General features: G+C 38.1%; 1 protein-coding gene across 5 annotated transcripts in view; it reads right to left on the minus strand.

The window, feature by feature from the left end:
- The window catches only part of myo16 (myosin XVI), a 158,896-nt gene that overhangs the window by 98,266 nt on the left and 43,319 nt on the right, over positions 1-17,311 (minus strand). For all 5 annotated transcript variants that reach the window (XM_056754901.1, XM_056754900.1, XM_056754899.1 and 2 more), the window contains exons 3-4: positions 6,808-6,878; positions 5,298-5,441 (exon numbers count right to left, since the gene is read on the minus strand). In XM_056754901.1, coding sequence (XP_056610879.1) covers positions 5,298-5,441; positions 6,808-6,878 — 215 coding nt within the window. The remainder of the gene's footprint in view (positions 1-5,297; positions 5,442-6,807; positions 6,879-17,311) is intronic.

The following is a 17,311-nucleotide window of genomic DNA, read 5'->3' on the forward strand; positions in this document are numbered from 1 at the left end:
ACTTAGAATTCAATTGTAGCTTTTAATCCATGTTTATTTTGCTTATCCCACTGGAATATTTTTGGTTTGTTTTAAAGGGATAGTTCACTCAAAAATAAAAAGTCTGTCATGAATTACTCACTCTCTAGTTGTTCCGAACCTGTATGAATGTATTTGTTCAGATGAGCACAGAGAATGATATTTGGACGAATGCTTGCAACCAGACAGTTCTTGGACCCGAATGACTACCATAGTAGGAACCCAGAACTATTTGCTGTCCTACATTCTTCAAAATATCTTCTCTTGTGTTCAACAGAACCAAAAAATGATAAAGCAATATTTTCTATGGTAGTCAATAGGGTCCACAAACTATTTAGTTGTAAGCATATGTCCAAATATCTGTTTCGTGGTTCATCGAAACGAAGAAATTTTAACAAATTTGGAGCATCTCAAAAGTGAGTAAATGATCAATTTTTTTTGTTTTTAGGTGAACTATCCCTTTAAACATAAACCTAATTTTTATATATTTTTTTCTTGAATCAAGACTATATCTGAGGTCACTTGGAGTCGTGGAGTAAAAATGAAGAAAAAGCAGCTAATTACATCATAAAATTAACAGTAATTGTAAAGTTATTGTAATGTATATACTGGTTTTCTTCTCCACAGAACCAGAATGTCTGACTTATTTCTTAATAGAGATACAGTCATCAAATAGTAAAGATTGTGAAGTGAAATGTGAAAGGTCTGTTTTTAAATCAAATATTTAGGGGCAGCTTTAGAGTAAGTGAGAAAGGATCATGTCTCCATGCAGATAATTAACTCATTCAATTCATTTTATCTCTGCCGCACGAGAGCTCAATGCACCCGACTTGCGTGCTCTCATGCAAATGTGGCCTAGTTACAGAAATATTCATTCACACAGCGCTGAGGAGCAGTTCACACGCATTTATATTTGAAGATGTTGTGAGTATACCATCAAAGAGAATCCTTCACAGTGTCATGGCAATATTTTTCTTGCATATATACCCACACATAACCAGACAAAGCACTGTTTATTTACTATTTTTGGTTTTGTTCATTGTTCCTGGTCATGGGATGTTAAAGTGGGTAATGCCCCCCATGTTAAAGAAAACTAATCATTTTTGATACATGGTTTTCTATTAAGTGTTGAATAGGTTTGGATCAGATTCAAGCCAAAAGCTTCCTTCAGTTCTTCGGTGTAAGTTCAACGATTATTGCCAAGAGCACGAGTGTCCAACCCACCAGCTGAAAGCGATACACAAAATCAAACATGTTGGATGTTATCAGAGATTCAAGCAGGGCCATTAACTCAGCGGGGAGTTGAGTCAGCGCTCACGGTCGTGTGCACCAACCCCATCTGATTCTTCAACGACTATGTAAATGAAGCTTGAGACTTAAAATGGGCTGAAAATTTTGCTAATGAAACAGAGACCGTAAATGCGGCACCACAGGAAAACTGAGTCAGTTTGGGATTTTAAGTCGTCGCTCTGAGAAGCAGAGAAAAAGATTTCTACTATAAATGTGTCATTGAACAGCACAAATTATGAGCTGTGGGGTGTCATCAGAAAATCTAAAGGGAACATCCCACGGGACATACTAACAAACATCACGACAACCCAGAAAACTCTTTCATCCTCTTCATTCGAAATATACATTTGATGACTTAATTATTTCATTACAAACTAATATCTGGCTACGGCTTGTGAGTGCCACCACATTTCCTGCTTAAACATCCATTTACTGAAAACAAATCTAAAGTACGTATTTTAAAAAGACTTCTAAATCAATATTACGGTTATTGTTATTCTGAAGGTGTGTCATACACCAGTTATGCCTGCTCTACTTTTTATAGCATGTGTGTGTGTGTCAGACTCAAGACCACTACTGACCTGATTTTCACTGAAGCATGAAGCATCAAACCATGTGCCGCTGCCAGTTCACTTCAATCACAGAACCCTTCAGGAATAGTGGCCAAAAATACACTTACTACAATACTACTACTACCGATCATGCACACTGGATCCGAGACATCCTTTCTGGAGAAAAAACTATAGAAACCATCACACAAATTCTAATGGATTTAATGGGAACTATAATAGAAACTGTAATGGTCTCTGTGGGTCACTACTGGCAATGTGTTGGGTTCTATTGGTGTAAAAAAAATTTGGCAAATGGGAGCACCATTCATTCTTACGGGATTTACCAGCCCAAAATAAATTATTTTAATGGTTTTAATGGTTCATAGTGTATGGCTGAAGGCTGATGGTTTATTTCTGTATTGGAAGCCACTCAAGTGTTTAGGGAAATTTAAGGGGGTTTAAAGGAGTTTTTGTGGTGTAAAATATTTTTTTTAGTCTGATATCTCTTCGTATCATACAAAGCATAGTTGGTTATGACAGAACTTACAAATAACAGGGAAGTACGTCTGCCTGGCCAACAAAAATAAACGTTTTAAAATAGAAAAATTAAACATGCTAACCCGTTTCCCCAAACAATTTGTCAACACTGCACGTCTGATTTAGCAAGTGACTGAATATTTTTTTAAGATTATGTGCTATTTCATCCATATTTACATGAAAACTATTCATGTCGAATACTTAAGAAGTAGCAGGAGTTGTACGGTACAATGCTACTCCAAACACGGCTCTTAAAGTAACAGTTCACCAAAAAATTAAAATTCTGTAATGATTTACTCACCCTCGATTTGTTCCAAAACTGTACACAATTCTTTGTTGTGATGATCACAGAGAAAGATATTTGAAAGAATGTTTCTAACCAAACAGTTCTTGGCCACCACTGACGACCATGGTAGGAAAAATAACTTTATAAATGTTGAACACAGAAAATAAGATATTTTGAAGAATGTAGAAAAGCAAACAGTTTTGTGGGCACTTTTAACTACCATTGAAATTGTTCTTCAAGGGTGAGTAAAGGATGACAGACATTTTATTTTTGGGTGAACTGTCCCATTAACTCTGTAACATATTCCACAATAAAATGTGTAACATTGGTTTTCAGTAAGAGGCAATGAACTGACATGAACTGTGGCCTGATTGGAAATTGTATGCATTAAAAATCCTGAATGCTGATTATTGAATTATATATACTACAACATGGTAAGGACATAAACCATATCATAAACTATTCCTAAAACCAGAAAAGAGTCGACATTACAAAGTCCACATACGCAAACATCAACTGCCAACAATATCATATACCACAGACCCAAACATGCACACACTGTATATCAATGCTTAGAGCAAACAGCCTTAATCTGCACGGTGTGCTGCACTGGAGCCAATAAGCAGAAATAATCTTGAGCTTCTCCTTTCCACTTCAACATTTGGAGTAGAAATTCTCCTCAGGAAAGGGACTCTTTGGAGTCACAGATCTAAAAATAACCCCGGATTTAACACTTTATGTGTCAGTTAGAGCTTCAGAGTGGCTGGAAATACAAGAGCCGTGACACACTTATGAATTAATGGTAATGGAATCCACAGGTGAGCCATGAGCGTTCTAGTGGATGAGATATGGGTCCTAAAATATAATCGTGCTTACGGTAAAAAACAAATCTAACCCAGTTTTTCTCGGTTTCCAAATTTTATCCAGTTCTAATTTGCATCTTTCCCAGCCCCTTCACATTTTAAATGCTATATATATCTTATACATTTAACATTATTAAAATGCATCTATTCAAGTCAAATCCTTCTAAAAGGAATCTTGCTTCAAGAAAATGGTTAATCGTGTCTCTTTTTAGGTTTGGCTGTGTTAGTCTGTAGTAAATGATGGCACTGATCTGATCGTGTGTAGGCTGAGGTCTGTCTAAAGACGCAGGGAGATCCTGAACCCCATTGTAACTGTCAGCGCTCTGAAGGATTACGCTCATCTGATCACAGACTTCCGGTGTATGACAGAACTTTACTCTAAGCTGTCTAACTCAGACAGTTCTCCTGCAGGAGAAAATCCATCTGTATCTACACTCACCTTAAGGATTATTAGGAACACCTGTTCAATTTCTCATTAATGCAATCATGGTGGTTGGTGTAATGGTGTGGGGGATGTTTTCTTGGCACACTTTAGGCCCCTTAGTCCCAATTGGGCATCGTTTAAATGCCACGGCCTACCTGAGCATTGTTTCTGACCATGTCCATCCCTTTATGACCACCATGTACCCATCCTATGATGACTACTTCCAGCAGGATAATGCACCATGTCACAAAGCTTGAATCATTTCAAATTGGTTTCTTGAACATGACAATGAGTTCACTGTACTAAAATGGCCCCCACAGTCACCAGATCTCAACCCAATAGAGCATCTTTGGGATGTGGCGGAACGGGAGCTTCGTGCATCCCACAAATCTATGTTAATAATGTACATTTCGGCCTGTCTGTCACAAAATTTATCACATGGCTTGAGAAGTATTGTTAACAAGTCATATAAAATGATTGTTATGATACTTTGGGGGGGTTTTGGACAGGGCAGCCCCAGTCTCCATTTACTTTCATTATATGGACAAGATCTCCCAGTAAAAATCAGCTTTTTATGCAATGACTTCAATCACAAGGGTAAGTAAAGAATAAATTGAAAGTATAAATTTGGGAGGACTTTTCCTTTAAAAGACGATATTACAGTTCCACATCTTTCTCTACACATTTTGTGTCAAATGCACTCACACACATACACACACACAAAACCACTCACTAATGTAACAAGGTTGTTTAGGGGTGTGGTGGTGTGTCGACTCGAGAAGCTCATTAAATTCACAACACCCCGGTGAGAGAGTGCAGGGAGGCAAGCAGTGATGCCTTTCATCTCTGCCATCTTATTTTCACTTTCATCCTTCAGTACACAAACCATTTAATCACATTAAGGACAAGTGCCACAGATGATACATCAAAAGAGAACTACCAAGAATGCTTTCGAAGAGCACAACTCGTGTTGGGGTTCTTACAGAAAGTTTGGCGGGACATATCAAGGGCTTTCTTCTTCTCCGTTTTGGTTACATCACAGCTATGAAGTATGACTTGCTAGTCAGGTGCTAGTAAAGAAACAAGTGCCTTGAGGGATTGTCTCACTCTTTTATTTTTTGGATTAGACAAAAATTTGAATACTCCCCCTGCAACTATCATCAATATTTTTGGTTTGTTCTCTCAGAAAAGAAAAAGAAAACATTAGATATGTAAAAAAAAGTCAAGATTGACAAATTTGAGAGTAACCTAGCATATAGCGAGTGACCTCAAAGCAACAGAAAAAGAGGAAAAGCTACAATTGTGTACGTGTGTGGTGTCGTCCTCACCAGCAATAGCAGTAACACCATATCAGCATGATCACATGCACAGGCCACATGCAGGGCGGTCCAGAGGTCTTCATCCTGCAGGTTCACGTTCAGTCCTTTCTCTATCAGAACCTCTGCTGCAAACACATTGTCATGGCGGGCGCACTGAAGAAATAAAAGCATGAGGAAGATAATCAAAGGAAATAATCCCAGTCAATAAAGAACACAGCAGAAAAACTTCTTGTTAGAGGTGGAAAATTAGAAAGTTGCACTTCGGGTGTTGTAAACAATACTGGTGCAGCGCTGGTCCAGAAGAACTTACTGCTTCATTTTTTAAAGGGATAGTTCACCCAAAAATGAAAATTCGGTCATCGTTTACTCACCCTCAGATTGTTCCAAAATTTAGTAAATTTCATTGTTCTACTAAACACTAGGAAAGATATTTGGAAGAATGTCAGTAACCAAACTTATCTCATCCCTCATTTACTGCCATAGTAGGGAAAATGAATACTATGGGTGAATGACATTCTTCCAAATATCTTCCTTCGTGTTTAGCAGAACAAAGGACTTTATGCAGATTTGGAACAACCTAAAGGAGTGGGTAAATGATGACAGGATTTTCATTTTTGGGTGAACAATCCCTTTAACGCTACACAAACTACAACAAAATACAACCAACAGAACATTTATAACCGAATCAAAATGCTAAACCAATATTTTTAAGGTTTAATTATGTAAGAATAAAAAATAAAATAAATAAAAATGAAACCAAAAGTGCCTCTGGACCAGTGTTTACATCTTGCGTAGTGCATTGGGTATAAATGGTTCATTTTACGTTTTTAGGTTGAATATCTCTGACTCGAGCCAAAGCTTAATTAAACTGTAGCCAATTATCACTGAAATTGCATTTGTTCTGTTTAGATGTACTAGACACTTGCGATCGCAAAAAATGCTTTCACCTCTCTGTGGGCAAAAAATTAACCAACAGAAATTGAGTCATCTGTCTTGCTTGAGTACAGCGCTTACATGCTGCAGCGGTCTATTAAAGTCAATGTCATTGAATGGTATCAAACGTTTTCCAGTACACTATACCCACTGGTGGGAGTGTAATAGACACCAACTATTAAATTGAGAAAATTCATTATAAATGACACATCTGTTCTGCTCACACTGTATATAAACAGAAACGGTAATAAAATATTATCTAATAAGCGATATAATAATAAGAGAAATGCCAAAAGTGTTAATGCCATAGTTCATATCAATCAACTTTAAATGAAAATCCCATGTTCAGAAAGGAAAATCCTGCATATTTTACAATTTCTAACTATTTCCTTTTTATGTGAACTGTTAGTTTAACATGAAGGCTAGACAGACGAGAAAGGATAATTCTACTACTGCGCAGTGAGATGTGGTTATGAAAAGAGGGCAGCAACAGTAGATTTGAGGACAGATCAGTCGGTGTGTGAAAGCTCAAGAGGAATTGTGCGTGTGTAACTGAATTTGTCAGAGCTTGTCCTTGTGTTCTTACCAGATGGAGCAAAGATCCTCCAGAGGAAATAATCATGTTCAGGTCAACTCCGTCCTTCAGCAGCCGTAACACTGAAATAAAACAAACGCAAAGAGAGATGAGCTTATCTGCCAACAGTACATGGCCAAACATCTCTCTATGACCTTCTCTGCACAACAACACTAAGCAAGAAAAAAAGACAATGACTTCGTATCTGTAAAGACAATGGAATCAGACACTGGCTACTTAAATAGAATGCTCTACTAACACAGCAATTCTTTTTCAGATGTATTCATATTTATCCCATGGTTTGTTTTATCAAATTGCAAAAAAAATTGGGGGGTATTGCTCTGTCCAGGAAGGATATACGTGATGCTGACATATAAAGAGAAACACTTATATTGAGGTCAATCTCAAAAACAAAGCAGGTTCTTTGTATTTTGTCAACTACACATTAAGGTAGTAAACTCTTATGGGAGGTCAGGGATTTGATGTTACTCCAGACACATGATATGAAAGAATTTGCGAAAAGACTATCAAAAACGTTTTCAGGTTCTTCAGGGATTTTCAGCTTCCACAGCATGATGTCTTACCAGTCTGGCATTGTGTCTCACACCTGGCTCAGTGGGAAATGAATTTGCTTATGTGGAGAAATGAATAAGGCATGGTGGAGACCCATATGATCTCAGCCGAGGATTAACTCACCCAAGACAGAAGAGAAGACCGATACTCGCTCAAGTAAAGCTAAGCGTCAGAAGTCTAGCCAACTGATGCCGTGTGTCATCCACATCCATTTAGGAATACATAAAAATACTTTCCTTCAAAGTACCAAGGGAATCTGATAGAAATGCAGGGTTAAAGGCTAAACGTCTGATCCATAAAGGTTCACGTATACTTGACTTCCGCGTCCGTCTCTCGCACAAACTATAGATGATGGATGAGTTCGACACATGTGCAGTACATCACCGAGTCGACTCGGCCGATTCAAAAAAAATTGTGCATGCGGTGTTGTACGTGTTCATGGGCTTTACGACCGCCGACCCTCCTGATGACGAAAATTACGGCATGCGGGCCATGCGTGGACCCGGACAGCAAAGTCGTCTTCTGATTGTACAGGATTTCCAGAAGACGTGCGTGTTGCATTCTTTAACGTTCTACCTGGAAACAACATGAAGCCGTCTGATCTAAGAAGTAAGCTGTCGTGTTTATAACAGTTGCAAAAAGAATTCATAAGATTGACTAAACGCTTCTTAGTATGCAAGGTTCACGGCATAAAGGTATAATCATTGTTGTTGCTGTTCATGAATGTACACTGGTCTGTTACTGCGGTGACATTTCAACGCCTCTATGATGCGGAGCAAAACTAAACGTGATTTACATCTTTAAGTGTTGTACAGGAGAAAACTAAGCGGTGGCACCTGTATTTCCAAACGTTACTCTGATGGATAGTTTGGAGGCTGAATGGGGGAATCTGGAAGATCGCTCCTCAATCCCAAACGGAAATTGAACACTAGTGTGGATTACACCAAGCTGACAACACAGGAAAATAAAAATGAAGGAAGATGCTAGTGAGGAAATGAGGCAGGGTGTGACGCTTGTAAAGACACTATCAGATCTATGCCAAAGCAATCAAGGGCTATTCAGTGATAAAAGGCTGGCTATGCAATGTGGCAGATTAAGTCTGTACAACATATTCTGATGGCTGTGCCTTTTAATCACATGAAACAAAACATGTAATCGATGCTAATCACATACTGTACTCCTCATGGCCTGAAGACTTGCCCTTTGTTTGCAAAGACATGCCGGTGGCCAAAGGCTCCAACAGATAGATAGGTAATAAATCCAGAGTGTTCATGAATGACACTGCACATGACACACATATGGCCTTGAATCACCACCCACCAAGACAAGACAGAGCAAAGGTTAGTTACGGGGGTAATCGCTATATGATCAGGCTGGTTATACCCAGTGTAATATTATGACCCTCATGGGAGAGCTCAACGCCTCTAGCAGATGTGCCATTGACAGCCTTGTTGCAGTGTCAACACAGCTGGAAAGAAATGTTGTCTGCTTGGCTCGGTCTTACATCGTGTTTATTCAGTTTGTATACCTATTTATGCATGACAACATATCCGCTTTGAGTAGCAGCGGTGTTGTGAAGGGTAGTCGTTCATGCAAATAATGCAGTCTGCCCTCATTCATATTCATAAGCCGTTGTTATGGCGATCTGACTCAGCGATATGCATGGCTGGCTCGTTTGTTAGACCCGATAACACCAAATGTCTATGTGACCCTTATTACACAAAAATCCAATAACGAACAAACACCAGCTTTGGCAAGGTGTGCAAACATCACAGCATTGGAATAAACTGAAAAGGAAAAGCGTGCAACATAATACTGTACACAACAAACAAACTACATTCTGCGTATACAATCACAGTTAAAACGGACACCTTAGTGTGCAACAATCAAATTTAATTCTAATTTAGAAACATCAGTCCAATCAACTTCAATGAATGTTGTTCACATGGAAGGCGAGTCAGATGCTCAGACAGCATTACAAATCTTGCAGTCATTAGCTGTCGGAGAGCTTAATTAATTTCCCTAGTCTCCTGCTGTAATGAGTACCAGATAAATCGGCCTTAAACCCACAGCAAATTCTCCAACTTTCTTCTGGTTTTATGGTGGGGGTGTTCTCACATTTCCTGGGTTCAGTCCTGTTTGGGTTGCTCATGGGAGGGAATCTGGCTCCTTGGAGAAAAACCCAATCGACATATTAGCATATCAATCTATATTATCTCACCACAGGCTCTGGAATATAACACTTGCTATTTGGTAAACCAAAAAGAGAAAAAAAACATAGTTTAACGTTTAAAGGTGTCATAAACTGCATATTTTAGATGTTAATATTCTCTGAGCCCTGCGATGGGTTGGCACTCCATCCAGGGTGTATCCTGCCTTGGTGCCCGATGACTCCTGAGATAGGCACAGGCTCCCCGTGACCCGAGGTAGTTCGGATAAGCGGTAGAAAATGGAATGGAATGGAATATTCTCTGAGGTCCATTAATGTTAGGACATGTTAGGACGATAGAAACAACAATTTAGGAAAGTTTAATAGTTTATGTCCAAAATTGTAAATTTTCATTTGAAAACGGAGTTTTATTTTAACGGAGAATACAGTTTTTCATTTTTCGTTTTCATTTTTTAACGCAGTATTGAAACATACTGAAACCGTTTACACTTTACACGCTTTACAACATTAAACACTTCAACCCCTGTCATTTCTGTCAGGCGTTTATTGACTTTCGGCCTTATTATGTAGCCGCACTATGGAGCAAAGACATATGCTGTGTCACAATTGTCCACTTATAATATGCCCTTAAAGTGTGTACTGTTTTTGTTATCCAAACATTTTAGAGCCGTGCAAAACTGTATTCACACACTGGGACATACTAATACAAAACAGAAGTGGTTTTGTTGCCTAGACGACGCTATGATCTTTAACTGTCACAAACATCAAAATACAGCTCTGACTTGCATTTAAGTATTTATTAATTTGTTATTTCGTATGTAATGTTTACTGTATACTTATAATTATTAATTTAGCGAAGTATATTTTATAAAATTTCATTTATACAGTGTAGCGTAGCTAAACTCTCCCATCTCGCGGTGAGTTGTGGGTAATATTAGCCGTAAAGTGTCCATGGATTCACACTCCGAATTTTCACTTTTTACTTTGAGAATTCTCATTTCAGGATACTATGATTTGGGGCATACTAATTCTATCTTTCGAATACTATTTAGGATGGATAGTGTGCGAATTGGGATGCAGCTGTTTTTTTTATGGACAGACGATGAGGTAGAGATGTTTCTGCGGGTAACACAAGACTATAAAGCTGCAAAAGCGATTCTATCTTCAAGCCCCACTGCCAAACAATAACTGCGAGCAATTTATATTTTGTCTTCTAAATTGCACAAACTGACATTTACGCTATCAAACTGGAGAGCACCAAAAACAACCGCGTCACATGCCCAAAAAATGCATCATCGTTTTTAAACGTCTCCGTCTTCCTCATCCACACTACAACATGTAAACTTAATAATGTCTGTATGAGCGCTGACAACCACAATTTACAAAATGGTCCTCTTAACCGTGAAGACAATGGGTTAATTTTGCTTGATCTTTGGGGGACAGAGCAACAGCTAATGGCAGATAAAACAACCAGCGCATTCTAACATGCAGCTATAGAGACTGATACGCACATCTGTTAGATGGTCAGATGGTGCAGGCATTAGAAGAAGCACCAGAGACCAACCCACACACCAAGCTGCTTTAGAGCACAACTAAAGAGAGGTCAGCAGATACACTTAGCCTATAATACTGACTGGAATCAGTACTTTTGTACTGCAACACCTGCTCTTTACATTCACATCAGCAAGTATTGCTCCCGGGAACCATTTTTGGCTAATTTAGGCCAAAATGATATAGTGTCACAGGAGAACATTTACAAGGGCTCAGACTTCTAGGACATTTATGCTTTGATCTTAAAATATCAATGCTCGGATGAAAAGGGGTTCTGTGTGGCGTTATCTCAACATTTGGACGGCTCACTTTATTGGAATTTGCTATGCTGGCGATTTTGTGATAAGGCTAATATGTGTTTCCCTCCAAGTACTTGATAATCTGCTGCATTTCCTGGATGTAGGGCGCAAGAGTGAGTGAAATCAAACTTGTCACGGCAACATGAGAAAACAGCTGTAGGAACCATCTGTGGCGTTTCCATGGAAACCAGTCATCGGCAAAGGGGAGGAGAAGAGCAAGATACTAGAAAATTAGAAATTAAAAAGGGGAACGCTGATAAGTGACAAGTCAATGGGAAACGGCACTATCCCGAATAGGGAACAAAATACAGCCTGAATTTAAAAAAATGAATGGTGAAGCAGACTAGTTTTGGGGGAGTTTTGGCCACTTTTTTAGCTGGTCAAGTTGGTTTTAGCTGGTCAGGCTGGGACCCCCCAGCTAAAACCAGCTGCCCCCACAGCTGAAACCAGATAAACACCAACAAGCTTTGACAAGCTTTGCCATGCTGGGTGAACCAGCAGTTATTTTCCAGTAGGTAGGAAGAGGTTTGGACCTTCTATTGCCTTAGCATGGGTGATGTTTTAGGAAAAGTGTTGAATTCTGTCATCAAGGATCCTGTGCCAGATATAAAACAAACCCTCCCATCGAACAATGTCCCAATGGTTTGGAAAATTGGTTCCATTGTGCTTTGAGCTCTTCAGGTATAATCAAATCCACTGTAATGAAATGCCTGAGTGTATCTTGCATAACATTCTACAATAGTGCATCATAGTCTGAAGAAAGATACAGGTGTCATCCATTATCTCTCAACATAATTGGCAAGGGAAGCCAGGCGCCTTTAAAATCCAGGCAATGTAGACGCCCTGGATCATATTAGATACTGCATACTGCTAATGGGAGAGGGTGTATTAGTGTTGTAGACAACAAAATGATGTCTTCAGAGATTAGAATTCGATCAGTGGCACCACAAACAGACATATTAAATCATTCACGCGGAGTGTAGACAACCATTGGCAACACTTTGTCTGAGTGTGACAGAGACAGCTAGAGTCTGGTCTGGCCTTCTGTAATTCTCTTCCAAACACTTGCATTTTCAGAAACAAAAGTGCTTGCGAGGCAGCAAAAGAATAGTGCTCATGCTTCATGCTACACTAAGCATTTTAACATGCTCATTGCTCAAAAGGGGTTTTGTGCATCTCACAAAGAGAAACTGGCATATTTCATGCATTTTCGTGGGTGCTTTATAGTGTCGTGAGTGCATTTGATCCATTTTGTCATTCTTCTGACAAGCAACACCCATTAGAAGGGATTCTGCAACGTAAAGATGCTATAAAATAGGGATAAACACACTGTAAAAATTCGTAGTAAAATTGGTAATATTTTAGATTGTTTTTTGAACTTTCTGATAGTCAATGAAGCCCTCTGTCAGTTGGGCATACCAACCAACATGGCTGCGTGACCACTTTTGGTGGCTTCACCTAAATCCATGGGTTTAGCAATCTATCCACCATCCAAACTCTTTCCAGAAAGTCAGAAACAGACCGTTAAGACTATCAATACAATATTGTCTTATGAAAGCAGGACACCGTGAAGTCACTAATTTCATCTCCCTCCATCACCACTGAGCTGAGGCGTTCTTTATTGGATTACTCTACCAGTGCAAATCTATTCCCATCTCTCGGTCCTCTCATCACATTTCTCTCATTTGTTCCCTCACGTTCCTCAGTGTTCCACTGTCAAGACTTTCATCGTTCCATCTCTTCAGCGAATCGTCTTCTTCTTTAAAAAACAGCACAGCGCGTTTTATCTTTGTCTCTGACAGAAATCCGTTGGGAATTCCAGTCAAGCATACATGCTTCATGTTTTCAAAATGTCCTTTGGAGGCATGGCTATGTTTTTCTGATTAGGAGAGAATTACGTGCCTCAAGATTCAAAGAAGGAAGGGTTTGGGGGAATGTTGAGGTTGAAATGGGATCACTGGGGATGAAAAGGTGCTTAATTTCATATTATTTACAGCATGCCATCATACCACGTTCTACGTCCAGCAAGACATTCAGTTACAGTGGACACAGTCTAGTGATCTTGATACCCAAGAACTTCAGGTTTCTTTTTTTTTTTCATTCAATCCCTTACAAAAATGTACCATGGTAACTGTAGTAAAACAATGGTTATCACAAAATAACCATGGTTCTGAAAACTATGTTTTCTGTAAAGAACATAGTAAACGATGGTTACTGTAGGAAAACAATGGTTTGGCCCTAAGTAATCAATGCATCAGAAAACCATGGTTACTACACTTGTACCACAAAAAAAAAGATTGTTCATTTTTGTAAGGGATGTTTAAGAATGTTTAGAAGTGTACTGGATTGTATTTTCAGTGGTAGGCTACTCTAAACCCACACTAAATGTTTCGTTTCCAACAAACATAGTCAAAAGTGTCTGAGTATTGAGCTTCAGTGTTTCCATCTGTGTAATTTCTTGCAAATGTGTGTCCTGTGACACCGTGCGGTACAGCGCATTGCAGAAACGGTAGGCTGTGCAGGGTTTGTAAACGCTCTCATTCACTCCGTCCCAGAGCTCTGTCATTACTCTATTATCCTGACAGCCATTTTATGTTTCCTCTGAAAACCACCTGCCAAAGACTACATGACCATGATATGTTGCATCATTCCGGAGATTTTCAAAAGTAGGACACAGCATTTCAGTCTCAGTTCCTCCTTAAAGCAACAACAGGGTCTCTTGAACTTCAAGAAATCTTTCCAATGAGGCATTACAGGGATGTTTTTTGACCTTTTGGTCTGTCAATTTAATGGGGACTTGCGGTCGTCTTGAATTTGCATTTCAGGGATGGAACAATATAACAGTTCAGTGGCATTTACCATGTGGCAAAGAGCGGTGAGGGGAGTGAAGCCTTGCGGTAGCATTTATTTTTTTGACCTTGTGGGGTTTATCTTTGGTGCAAAGCGAAGAATAGGTGAATTATGTCTCAGGCTCAGGCTCAGAGATTTTACTTGATGTGCTTTTAAAGATTATAAGATCCTTTTTAGCAACTTTATGTCAGTTTAAGTATAACAATACTTCAAACATAACCTTTCCAATAGAAGGCATTTATAGGATGATACAGAGTATATATATAACGATGTTTCTGCAACCACGGCACTTTTGACTGTCCAAAATAAAGATTAAATCAATGATTAAAATCTATTTCAATTTTAATCATCAGAGTCTTAAAAACATATTATAAGGTCACATAAATTAAGTCGTTAAGATTTTAATCTTGAAAATGTTTATTTTTATATTTTTAATTTAATATACAGTAAACCTTGAAAATGTGCTGCGGTAAAGACATGTTGCGGAAATGACATTTTTGCTATTATTGGAGCTAATGGGCAGCTATAGGTCTGCTATATTAGTTTTTACTCTTTGCATCTAAATATACATGAATTAAACAGTAATATAAATTTATTTTTAAAATGTAGTTTAAAGTACAGAAATACTAAGGTGTATGGTAAGGACATACAATACATACTGACACAGATTATATTATATTTACCTTATGGGCAATTCCAGCGTTATGGACGTGACATTTTGCGTTATGGACGTGACATAAAAATGCTCAGAGAATGAATTTGTTACGAATATATTGAACCATCTGTTTATATTTTACTGAACCCTTGTTGATAGAGTCTATGAAAATAAAAATGATTAAAGAAACAGGAAATAAACATGCGTTATGGATGTGTCAAAAAAAGGACACGTTTTTTGGGAGATGACAAACTTTATAGGATTTCTGTAAAATAAAATGCACTATCCTGAAGAAATAATACCCAATGAATGGAGAAGAGATGCCTCTTTATACAACATAAAATAGTAATTTTTTCATGTGTCAATTTATGAATAATATGTAGCGTTTTGGATGTGACAATCCTGAAAATGGCACTTAACTGACTATGAAAAATCATGCACTAAAAATAAAACAAATGCTTTACAAATTTGAAGAGAGATCTCACATGGGTATTTGAGCAACCAAATGTTAAAATCTGTGCTGTAACCAATTTTTGTGGCTGAGGTGGCCTAATCTGTCAGCAATCTGCTCATGTGGTAATTTCTGTTTCCATAGAAACTAGACTTGTTTGTATTTGATAAAACTTCATTATAAAAGCCATTTTCCATTGTTGCGGTAAGGACTCAAAAGTGTGGGACAGGCACATTTACCTTATAAAATTATAAAAATGATCAGAAAAATACGCAAAAACATTTACGATTCTGTAAGTTAATACGTATATTATACAATTCTATTTGAAATAACATCTACTTGTAATTCAATAATTCAATTATTTTACATATGTTATTATTGTGACCAGAGTTGTGGGACATAATCGGTGTTTGGCTATTATTATTTTATATTAAATCACATAAATCAATTATATTTGTTTTAAGGTGTGTGGTGACACTGTGAATATATTTATAAAGCGTCATAAGACATAATGTAAAATTTCACTGCTGGGACTTAAAGCAACAACGAGATATTTTGGTGTATGGTCCCCCTATGTGGTTGATAAGCTCAATTGTCTTCTATCAATGTCGTAAATACTGTCGCCATATAAGCTTCCACACGGGCAGCGCAATATACGTGAATTTGTTGACTTATCAGAAACCGCTGTTACATCATGTCACTTCATAAACTGTGCATGTACTAAAGCACTCTTTTGCCTCCCACAGGGTATACTACTGGGACATGCTATACTAATAGCTCAAATTAGATTCTGATGTAGCAGCAAGTTTGTTAGCCATTAGCGCATAGCGTGCTAGCTACATAGCAGCAAACTTGCTAACGTTAGCTACATAACACATTTGCAGTCATCCAAAACACAACGCATGGACGTGAATGTGTTTAGTAACCAACACAAATGATTTTCTGTAGTTATATTTTCGGAAGCGCACTCGCGACCAGATGTTGTGTAGTAGGTGCACTCAATAACTTACACTCAACTCACTATTGAAATAGTGCATAGCATAGTAACTATAGATACGTATAACCTTAGTTTACGTGCATGAACTGAGGAATCAGCAACTTTTGACCATAAATCATTTATTGTGGATTGTTAGTCATCATTTACAAGCATAACACTAAATTTGTGTCAAAGATCATGATACGTAAGCTATTGAGACTGGAAAATTACATTATCTCTAGTCTACCTTACGGTTATAAATTTTGAACCAGTAACTATTGATTTGTGTTCGTGTCGATCACTCTCTCTCTTTTCCTCTTTGTTTTATTTGTTGGCTCTGCCATTGTGATTGTTTGGAGACTTGCGTTGAACTAGATTGTTTCATCTTATTGTTAGATAGAGGGCTGCTTAGGTAGAAGCGGCAGTAAAAATCGTCCAGTTAAGAGTTGTCATACCACTAAAATCATTTTAGAGAGATTATTTTAAGGTCGAAAAAATGCCTCATTGTTGCTTTAAAAGTGCCCACAGTTGCAGAAACACCCATAAACATATCACACAATATATTAAATTGGTTTTGACTCCTAACAACATTTCATAAAGCAACAAGATGGAAATGAAACGTGAATTGAAAAACTATATAAACACATAGTGTAAAATTACCATTATTTGTGCATAAAAATAAATAACCCGCAGAAGGTCCAAGACTTTCCCTCGCGTGAGACCACCTTCATATGTGTGAGTCTCATAAGATTTATCATACTGACACTAAAAATAACATTCAATACCGGCCCAATAACAGACTAAGACCTGCGGCACATACAGCTTCTATCAGCATTCAGAAACAGCACATAAAGCAATCCGGCTGGAATTGATTTCATCGTTCTGTATTCTGAGAGCACCATGTGCTTGTGTTCCCGCTCGAGCAGGACCTGATCAAGTTAAGGAAATTAGATTGGAGGACAACAAACACAAACACAGGTGCACAAACATG

This window comes from Triplophysa dalaica, chromosome 8 (assembly GCF_015846415.1).
Source record: "Triplophysa dalaica isolate WHDGS20190420 chromosome 8, ASM1584641v1, whole genome shotgun sequence".
NCBI lineage: Eukaryota > Metazoa > Chordata > Actinopteri > Cypriniformes > Nemacheilidae > Triplophysa > Triplophysa dalaica.